Consider the following 10,601-nt stretch of genomic DNA (forward strand, 5'->3'; position numbering starts at 1 on the left):
GCCTCCCAGCCAGTCGCAGCGGGAGGGGCACACAAACAGGGTGGGGGAAGGATAGAGGAGGGAGGAGGGGGCGCGCGGCCCGAGGAAAGGAAGGGAAGGGGGAGGGAGGTGGCAAGGAGGTGGGGCGGAGCCGGCCCCTCCTCCGGGGCGGGCTCTCCCGCGAGCTGGGGAGCCGCAGATACCGCCAGAAGCGGCTGCGCCGGGACCCCACGTTTTCCGCTGAAGGTGGCTTCGGTGGGGGAGGGGTCCGCGGCGCCGCCCTGGGGGTGCAGGGGCCTCTCCGGCCGCGCTCCTCCTGAGTCCCTGTCTTCCCGGGTCGCGGCACCGCCCAGTGCACTCTCCCTGCCCCGGGCACCTCTGGTTGTGACCTCTGCTGCCCACCTTTAATCCGAACCTCTCCGCCCTAACTCTACCACTCTGGCTTGGGCCTGCTTCCACTCGGAGCACATCCTGGGGTGGGCGATTCTGTGGGTCGGGAAGAGGGCCGGCGCGCTGCATTACTCCTGGGATCTGCGCCACGGGCTCTATGCAGCCTCCTGGGACGCGCGCCTGGGTGTGCACTCAGCGACCCCGGGTGCGAGACACAGTCTCCGCAGAGACTGCCTGTGTCAGTCCCCTCTGGGCATCCCTAGGGAACCACGGGAACTAGGAGCGTCTTCGGTCAGACTCCGTCATGTCCCGGACCCAATCTTGCCCTTGAGGGTGCCGTCTAGGAGCACGTGTCCCCGTCACAAATCCTATCCGGGACCTGGTGGAGGAAGAAAGGGACAGTGGGCTCCGGACCTGGTTCCTTCCCACCCACTCGCACCTCAAACTTGGTTAGGGGAGAAGCCTGGCTCCCTGGGACTGGAGCACCTAGAGGGCCCGCCCTTGGCTTAAGGCCCATCCAGCTATTGAAGCAGGAGCAATCTGACTGTCCTGGGCTTGGAGGAAGTTTACAGGGCTGCAGTGGGTAAATCAGATAGGGTGTTGGGGCTACTAAGCCCAGGGCTGAGATGAACTGAGCTTTGGATGAGGAAAAGAAGAAATGGCATTTCAGGCTAGGGGTAGTGCTTGGACAACGGCAAAGAAACTGGCTTGGGCAGGGTTGAGGTCCAAGACCACTAGGGGTCGTACAGCTGCAGCAGAACAGAAATCCAGCATAGCCCCAGGATTCTCCAATAAACGAGGCTGATGGGGACTTTCCTTGACCCCATCCTATTCCTGCTAAGGCAGGGACATTGGGCATTTAGTATCTGGAGGGATAATTTGTAGAGTTGTCAGGTGGCTTTTGAAGAAAGGCAAATTTAATAAGGACCCAAGCCAGTCAGTTCAAACTTCCCTCCTCCCCCACATCTTCTCTTCCTAACCCATAGCTCCTGAATTTCCTTCCTCCCCAAGAAAGTCTTAGATTGAGCAAATAAGAAATCACTTCTCCTAAGACCTAAGTTATACCAGCTCCTAGTAACCAAATGCCGGGCATTACACTAATCATTTTTATGCATATCATTCAATTGTCAAACCTATTGAGTAGGTATTATTATTATCCCCACTTTAGATTGGGAAACTAAAGCTCAGAGCTCAAAAAAGGGCACAGTCTGGATTTGAACTCAAGTCACCAAATTCCAAAGTCTGTGCTTGAATACAGTGCCCTCCTGCCACCCCTTTGCTGTATTAAGCCTACTGAGCCTTCCACTGCCAAAATGAAGATTCCCTAAATCCACCTGCTTTTGCAGACTGCCAAAAATATCCACATATTATTTTTTCTTCTAGTGATGTTTGTTCTCACTCTGTGCTTCCTATGAATATGCAAAACCAATTTGAGGGACTTCCCTGGTGGCGCAGTGGTTAAGAATCCGCCTGCCAATGCAGGGGACACGGGTTCAAGCCCTGGTCCCGGAAGATCCCACATGCCGCAGAGCAGCTAAGCCCGTGCGCCACAACTACTGAGCCTGTGCTCTAGCCCGTGAGCCACAACTACTGAGCCCACATTCCACAACTACTGAAGCCCACGCGTCTAGAGCCCATACTCCGCAACAAGAGAAGCCACCGCAGTGAGAAGCCCGCACACCGCAACGAAGAGTAGCCCCCACTCGCCCACGCGCAGCAACGAGGACCCAACACAGCCAAAAATAAAAAAATTAAAAAAAAAAATTTTAAAAAGAACAAACCAATTTGAGGTATGCTTGTGTATGAACACGTGTTTTCGTGAATGTGTACATACATGCATGTGCATACAGGTGTATATCTGTGCATATGCACGCGTGTGCATTGTGTTTGTGAGTGCATGCACGTGTGAATGTATGCATGTGCGTACATGTGGGTGTGCTTGTGCATATGAGTGTGTATATACGAGCGAATGTAAGTGGGCATGTTTATGTGTGTGTTCGGGTATGCATGTGCACACGTGCACACATGTGCGTATGTGTGTGTGCATGTGTGCCCAGGCTACGTTTTATGGACAACAGTTTCTGCTTGGTTGTTATGGGAACCACAGTTCTAAAAATGTTAAACTGAATCCCACTCCATGTGGGCCAGAAAAGCCAAAAGGGAGAGAGAAAGCTGAATGACAGACACATCTGGGGACCCAGACCTGAGGGAGAGAATCATGGGCTCCAGAAGAATTAGACAGGCACAGACCATCCAGAAGTGTGGTCCTACTCATGGAACCCCATGGATTGCATCGGTGCCTCAATCTTGCTTCTTCCCGTCTCCCTCCTGATCCTTTCCCAGTTTCATGCTCTCCAACCACCTTCCTTCCTTCCTCTTTCCCCTTCTCTTTTTCTCTTCTCCTTTTAGCCAACCAATCAACCCAATAATTAAGCACTTAAGGTGTGCTGGGCAGAAGGCCTAGTGATATGGTGGCCACACATGTGGATGATCAGACAAGGCCTCTTGCCCTTGAAGGAGCTCAACGGTAGGAGGATTTGGACAATACGTAGCGGGGAGGAATGAGCACAGAGCAAAGGGAGAGACTACAGAGGAGGGTGGATGATAAGTTTGTATCAGATATGGAGGGCTTTAACTGCGATGTATTTTTTGTAGGAAGGTGGAAATTGTGGTCAGTTTGGGATAAAACACTACGAATAATGGTTTAGGGAAATTACATCAGTAGTGCTGTGTAGTGTGAAACGGAAGGAGAGAGAATGGAGGCAGAGGGACCACAGGAAACAGTTTGGTGTAGTGCAGGCTTGTTTCAAACAGGGCACAGAGGTTGGGGTGAAGAGGGAGGAAGGAGCACTCTGGGTTGCTTTGTCAAACTCTCCCCCATATCCTGCCTCATCAAGATTCTTATTACTCTTCCCTGTCTCTCCAGGGTGAGAGTCAGGATTTGAGTGAGGCTTTGTTACTGATGTGCGTGTATCGAACTCCTAAGGTGCACTAGAAAGTAAAAAAGTTGGGAACCATGGGCCCAACATATGGTAGGCACTCAGTAATACTTGTGAAACAAGTGGATATATGGATATGCACTGGTCTTGGAACTGGAAAGCCCAAGTTCAAGGCCCACTTCAGTCTCTCATCATCTGTGTCCCTTTAAGAAAATCCCAAACTTCTTGGGCCTCAGTTTCCTACTCTGTACAATGAGGGGTCAGAAAGGATGTTCTTGTAAGCTCCTTCCAACTATTATGTGATTGTCATAGCCAAAGTGTTTGTGTATGTGGAAGGGGTGGAATGGACTGAGGTGCTGGCAATAGGAACAGAGAGGAAAAATGGGGGAAGTATTTTAAAAGAGGAATCAATATCTTCTGGCTTTAGTTTTCAGCAATACTGTGGAATAAACCAAAGTCCCTCCTGCTAAATAATGCACGGACTGATTCACAAAACATAACAGACATCTGAAATGCTTAGATGAGCTTGCAAGAAAGGGAAGAAAATCTACTTGGACCAAAACAAGGGAACTGAGACCGACAAATGTAAGCTCAAGATGTGCTGTGACTAACCCCAGGAAGTATGGGGAAGGAATACCTTCCCATATTGCTTGTCTGTCCTGACCTGGCCCTGGGTGGAAAAGGGGGAGTTGCCTCTGAGAATTTATAACTACTTGAGTTAGAGTTTAAACTCACAACACCTGTGTAGTACAAGAAGCCCAAGCCAAGAAATTAACATAAAGATTGGTCTTCGTCAGTTGATATTCCTGGAATGCCTGGCAGAAGCAAGCACAAAACTACTCAGGAGAAACATACCCTCAACCCAGGCCACAGAATATTACTGACCAGGTAAACCCCCACTTACTGAAAATTAAGATGAGCTCACAAACTGAAAATTACAGTATGTAAAAGGAAACAATGTACCATGAATTAGAGTAGATAAGACCCTTTAGAACTTCAATAAGATCCAGTAAGTCTGAGTGACAGCCTGGATGTGGGGGAAAGAGGGGTAAAAAATGAATCCTACAGAAGAACTGTAGTTATTTAGGTGATTTTGGGGAACCAAACAAATGATGGTCGCCGTTAGCATAAACTGGGTATATGGAAGGATGATTTGATTTTAGACAGATTGTATTTGAAATTGTGGTGAACATCCCCATATGGAGGTGTTCATTAGTCAGAACCATGGGCTTCAGCTGGAGTAGAGATGAGGGCCGGCTGGCTTAGAAGTCATCCATGCATCAGTGATAGCTGAAAGCCTAGGAGTTCATGTGATCTCCAAGAAGAGTGTGGAAATGGGGAAGGAGGGGGCTCAGAACTAAGTCTGGGAAAACAACATTTTGAGGACCAGATAAAAAATAGGAGCAAGAAAAGAAAATGAGCTCTCTGTTAGTCCCCGATTATGTTTGGGTCCTGGGTTTGGGACGATTTTCTGATTGTTTTATTTAATTCTTTCCATCTCTGGCCTAACATTCTTTTCCATCAAAGTCCCTAGGGGAAGTTCCAGTAAATGGAGCAGTTTCCCTTGGGAGTAATAGGAGGGACTTCTCAGCTGGGAGTTGTAGAACCAGGCTGGGCCCTGGTACCAGCACCACTACGAAGTCACTTCTTTGGGGTGCAATTTTCTCATCAGTGATTTTAGGCCTAGGTGGGTATGAGGACAAGGTGGGGCACAACAGAGCTGATAGTAGTACTTGATGGAATGCTGCTCAAGGGGGCAAGGGTGGACTGGTTAGACACCACCCACCTACAGCCTGTCTGCCCTTCTTCCTTTGTTCAGGTTGTGTGGTTTGGGACCAGTTGCTTGAAATCTGGGACTTTATGCTCTTTCTTACCCTATTCTGCATGGAAAGTGAAGTCAGGTGGTCCATGCCTATAAGTGAAAGGTGTGGTCACTTAAATAGTAAGATAATGAGAGTCATCATCGTCTTATGTCTCCATGAATCTACCACTTCCCTATTACAGTGCCTGATGGTCCATCATTTGAGCCTCACTACGGGGTTAAACATTGCCCTCTATAGGCTACTCTATTAAAATGTTAACTCTCCTAGAAGAGGTAGTATTGAATCGTTTACCACAAATTGGTTTATTAGATGCAAGGTACTCAACCACATGAAAGCACTTACCACTCAGGCAGAAAAATGGGTGGAATTCACTGATAATTGAATTGATAATTTTGTCTCTGGTCAAATGGACTGTGGGGGTGGAGGGTGAGCACATCTGAGAGTGAAGGGATGAAGTAGCCAAAGGATTAGAAGCTGGGTTGATCTGGCACCCTAGGGCTGTAGGATTCTCTTAATTCAAGAATAGCTCAGCTCAGAAAAGAATGAAGCCCCCAGACAGGCTCTATCCTTTCCTTAGCAGAGAGGAGTTGTTGGGGAGGAGAGATGGGAGCACAGCAGGCTTTTCGTACTCCAGCGTCTACCCAAGATCGCCAGAAAGAGTAAAAGCTTTTGGGTTGGGAGTTTAGGGAGTAAAGTGTGTGTGTGGGGGGGAGTTTCACCCATTCCCCACTTTCCCCATCACAGGATCATACTTTCCTCACCACCCTCCTAGCTCCACCACCTGCCCCCCGCCCCAAAAAGCCATGGAAGTTTCATCTGGAAGGAGAGTTAGGGAAAAGGGGCTGTGGCCAGTGCTTGACTAGATGGTAAATGGGCTGCTGTGGGAAAAGCAGCCTCTGGCAAGCACCCTCTTCTTACTGGGCTTGGCCCTGCCCATCAACGGTCTAGCTGAATGCTGAGTCCCTTTTGGGCCTGACAGCATGTGATTCTCATACAGATGCATAGGCACTGGCTGGAGCCTCTGTGATACCCAAAGCTCTGGGTGTTCACAAACAGCACTGAAATACTGCAGTCTTTTGCTGCTGTTGCTACTGCCTGGAGCTCCCTCTAGTTGCCAATTCTATTTCACCTCTTGGATGCCTTTCCAAACGGTGCTGATAAGCTGAGGTGCCGCCATTCTGGGGTTGGGGAAAAAAGCACTGGCTTTGGAGCCAGACAGATCTGAGTTTGACCCTGTCTGTTCCTAGCTGGGTTACCCAGCAAGTTATGTACTTTGCTTCCGCATGCCGCACTCAGGATTGTGAGGACTGAGGAGGATAATGTATGCACAATGTTTAATACCTAAGCCTCTCAACCACTCTGAAAGTTCCAGAAACATCTTGAACCCTTAGGTCAGCTGTGATTAAATTCATTCGTTAATTCAGTACATATTTATTGAATGCCTACCACGTGCCAAAGTGCCTGACGGTAGGTGTGTAATGATGCCATGAGCGTGAGGATCTCCCTTCTCTTCTGGCACATATACTCCTGGGGGAGTGGGTGGGGAAATGGTCAGGAGCTTGGATGGCAGATTCAGTAAGCTTTTAGCACAATAATTTTAATTGCAAAAATAAACAGTTTTGTCAACTGCTTGAGAGTAGCGTCTGCTTTACAAAAATTAACGACAACAAAAAAAGGAAATAACCCCAAAGCAAAACGTTACAACCAACGGCTGCTGAAAACGACATTGCTGTACAAAATCCCGCGCGAGACCAGCTCGGCTCTGCCCCTGCCCGTCTCTGGGGGTCTAGGAGAGGGCGTGGGGCGTGCGCCATTACAAAAGAGTGTCTTAAGTCCCAGGGAAGTGCCTACTCAGTGGGTGGCCTGAGAGAACTTCCCTCCAAAGCGCGGCTGACTCGGAAGACAGCCCCCGGACCGCGGGAGCTGTCCATGGAGCTAGTGCTGTACGGAGAGTGTGCGGCGGGCGCTTCAAGGGAACTAGAAGCCGGACCAGAGGCCCGCCCTAGGGCGTGCCGGAAAAAAGTGGGCAGAGGAGCGGGGAGGGGTGGGCAGGTTTTCTCTTGCGCGCCGGACTGCGGCGCCCCAATGTGCAAACCCATTTAACCCTCACAGCGCAGCGAAGGAGAGGCCCAACGAGTAAAAGCCAAGGCCCTTGAGCCGCTCCTCGGCGCGCGCCTTCTGCTTGAGGTGCACCTTGCTGTGCCGTTTCTTCTCATCGCTGCGCGCGAAGCGGCGGCCGCACACGTCGCAGGCAAAGGGCTTCTCGCCTGTGTGGGTGCGCACGTGTGTGGTAAGGTGGTCGCTGCGGCTGAAGTTGCGGAGGCAGATGCGGCACTGGAACGGCTTGTGGCCCGTGTGGATGCGCAGGTGGCGGTTGAGCTCGTCAGAGCGCGCAAAGCTGCGCACACAGCTCTCCACCGGGCAAGCAAATGCCTTGGCGTGCGGCCGAGGGCAGAAGCAGCGTGCGCTGCACTTGCCGCCCCGGCGCCCCTTGCGCCGCGCCTTGGCTGTGGGGAATGGGACCGGCGGCGGTCCTGGAGGCTCAGGCACACCACTGCTCCCGGGGAGGTCCGCCACCAGAGGTTTCGGGAAGTCCGCCCCGGCGCTGCGAAGGCCCAGCGGGGAAAGCTCAGGCTGCGTACCATCTAGAAACTCTCCGCCTTCGCCGCTACTCCCTCCCTCCCCACTAGTAGGGGTCAGGAGCCCCGGGAGGCTCTCGGTTCCCTCCCCTAAGTCACCCGGGGCCAGCGGGAAAGCATCGTAGGCCCCCGTGGTGTACAGTCTGCTGGAAGGGCCAGCCGGCAGCTCCGCGGGGCAGCTGATGGACAGCAGGTCTTCAATCTTGGCCCCCATCGGGGGGAAACGGGCCTCCGGGGCGCCCTGGTAGCCTCCCTGTGACCCACAGCTCGCTGGCGCCCCGGCTGAGAGCAGCTCCCATGGAGCGTAGGGACCTTTGAAGGCCGAGGCAGTGTCCAGCGCAGGAGAAGCCGGAGGAGCCCGGAGGCCGGGCTTAACGTCGGGTGGGGAGAGATGAGGCTCATACAGGCACTGTGAGGGGGCGCCCGCCGAGGGTGAGGCCTCCCAGAACGCCTCTGGGAAGACGGTAGCGCCCAGATCCGGGGAGAAAAGGTCTGGCGGTCCCGGCAGCAAGGCGTCGGAGCCTGCGGGAAAAGAGGCGTCCAGAGGAGACCGGGATGCTGCCGCCTCAGCGCCCGGGAAAGGTGCCAGGCCTAGGATGCCCGACATGAGGTTGAAGAGTGCCTCCGGATCGTGCGGGTGTTCGGGTACTGCCTGGATGAAGAAGCTACCACTGTAGCTGAGGCCGGGAGGAGGCGTCGGCGCAGGCCCCTCCAGGAAGCAGGAGTCGGCTAAGTCCCCCCCGGCGCCGCAGCTGCTCAAGGCCCAGCTCAAGAAGTCACCTGCTGAGGAGGGAGCAGGAATCAGCTCCGCGCACATCAAAGGACGTGCCTCGGAGCCCGCAGCCCCTACGCAAGAAGCCCTTGGTGCGCACTGGCACACACAAAGTGCCTTTTGCACATTCTGATCCAGCCGGAGCCAGCATACGCCCCAAGACGCACATACAAACATGCACACGCAAAACACACGTGCAAAGGCAAAAGGACGCCTTGATACACGCACAGGTTCCTGCGGAGGCGCTGGAGGCCTGGTGGGGGTGGCATTGGGGGTGCGCACACACAGGACCCCGAATCTCCTTCCGCCCCTAGCCCCACAGCTCCAGCGTCCCAGTCCCTGCCTGTTCTCTGGCACCTTGCGTCCCCGCGCTGCGCCGCCGTCTGAGCACCCCTGGCCGCGCTCCTTACCTCCGGGATAGCCGGCGGCTGCGGGTGGGTCCCTGGCGGGCAGCCGGGTCAGTTCGGTACTGGATTCAGAGCAACAGCCCTCGGTGGACTTTACCAGGAGCGCGTCGGGGCCAGAAAACTCGCTAAGGTGGAGCATGGTTCGGCTGCGGCTGCGGGGCTCCGGGGGCCTCGCCCGCTGGGCTTGGGGGCGCACGGATGGCCGGGAGGCCGACAGTCGGGGCGCCCAGCGCCTCGCAGACCTAGGCTCTCGGGCTCCTGGCTCCGGGCTCTCACCTCTAGGAAAGGGTTGGGGGTGGTGGTGGCCGAGGCGCCCTTGCTCGCTGGGACCCGCCTCGGGTGGCGGTTCCTCGCCTGTCCAAAGCGCAGCCGGGCTCCCCCAACCCGCGGCCCCCCCACTTATATAGCAGCGGCGGCGCTGGCTCAGGGCTTCCGACTCCCAGGGCCACTGCCATTTCGGGAGGCCCCGGCCCAGCCGCCGTGACGTAAATGCCCAAACATGGACACAGGATGTGTACCGGGGACTCCCGAAAAGGAAAACTCGGGCTGTGACGTCTTCGCCACAGCCGCCGCCGGGCCCGCGCCGATGCGTGCGCGCGCACTCGCTGAGCGTGGAGGACCGTGCGCGCCGGGACCGCGGGTGCGCCTGGCTGGGGCGCTGCGTTGCGTGGGTCCGGACGTCAAGTAAGTGTACTTCTCTCTTGGAGGGAGAGGCCGAAGGACGGTTAGGAAAAACAGTGGGCTTAGGGTTTCCACAGTTTGGGTTCGAATCCTCTCTCTGCCACCTTCTAGCTCTGTCATTTCATCTCCCCGAATGTCAGTTTCCTCACCTGTGAAATGGAGATACGTACGTCTACTTCATAAATTAGCTATAAAGATTAATTGGGTTAGAGCATATGAAATTCTAGGCACGGGGCACTCAATAAACCGTAGGGATTATTGCCATTATTCATTATTTGCTCACATCTGTGTGTTTTTCATATTCTTAATAGTCTTTTGTTGTTTAGCTTGTTCTAGGAAAAATAACTTATTTAAATTAAAAAGGATCATATCGTGAGAGAAAACGTCAATTAGCACAGAAAGGTATATTATAAGTTGAAAATTAAAAGTCTCCCTTTTCTCTACTCACCTCCCTCCTGAGGTAGCCACGTCTAAATTTCCTGTGTATTCTTTAAGAAAAAAAGTATGCATATTGCAAGCATACACACTGTCCTGCAGTAGAATTTTCCCCCGCTTATAATAGCTGAGCGATTGCTCCATGTCCAAACAGAGAGGTTGGTCATTCTTTTCTAAGGCTGTATAGTACTCCACTGTAAGGGAGGTAAGTTTGTCCCCTATCCATTAACGTATAGGAAGTTTCCGACCTTTTGCTTGTCATCGTTGTTGTAGTCCATGAGTAAATAAGTGTGAATATATCTGTGGGATAAATTCCAACGAGTGTAACTCTGGATCAAAGAGTATGTAAAATTTTGATACAACTGGCAATTGTCCTCCAGAGAAGTAGGGCCAATTCCTGCTCCCTCTTCTCTCACCTACAGGGTGTGAGATGCTTGTGTAGTAAACTTTTTTTCCTACCTTTGTATAAATGGCTTTACTCTAGGGGTGTTGTTCCCAGGAGCACACGGAGAAGCTACAGGCTATATTTCCCTGGA

The 10,601-nt window shown here is 52.8% G+C and overlaps 1 protein-coding gene across 2 annotated transcripts; it reads right to left on the reverse strand.

Moving 5' to 3' along the window:
- Nucleotides 1-6,707: 6,707 nt before the first annotated feature.
- Nucleotides 6,708-9,560, reverse strand: EGR4 (early growth response 4). Of its 2 annotated transcripts, none has more exons than XM_032653017.1 (2): nucleotides 8,953-9,560; nucleotides 6,708-8,550 (listed from the first exon to the last, which is right to left on the reverse strand). In XM_032653017.1, the coding sequence occupies exons 1-2, from the start codon at nucleotides 9,086-9,088 to the stop codon at nucleotides 7,238-7,240; spliced, it is 1,449 nt and encodes a 482-aa protein (XP_032508908.1). In that variant the 5' UTR covers nucleotides 9,089-9,560; the 3' UTR covers nucleotides 6,708-7,237. The 2 variants fall into 2 exon arrangements, with proteins under 2 accessions (XP_032508908.1, XP_032508907.1); XM_032653016.1 differs by having other exon boundaries at nucleotides 6,708-8,553; nucleotides 8,953-9,320.
- Between the last annotated feature and the right edge of the window lie 1,041 nt (nucleotides 9,561-10,601).

The sequence above is a fragment of the Phocoena sinus genome, chromosome 13, assembly GCF_008692025.1.
Source record: "Phocoena sinus isolate mPhoSin1 chromosome 13, mPhoSin1.pri, whole genome shotgun sequence".
Classification (NCBI taxonomy): domain Eukaryota; kingdom Metazoa; phylum Chordata; class Mammalia; order Artiodactyla; family Phocoenidae; genus Phocoena; species Phocoena sinus.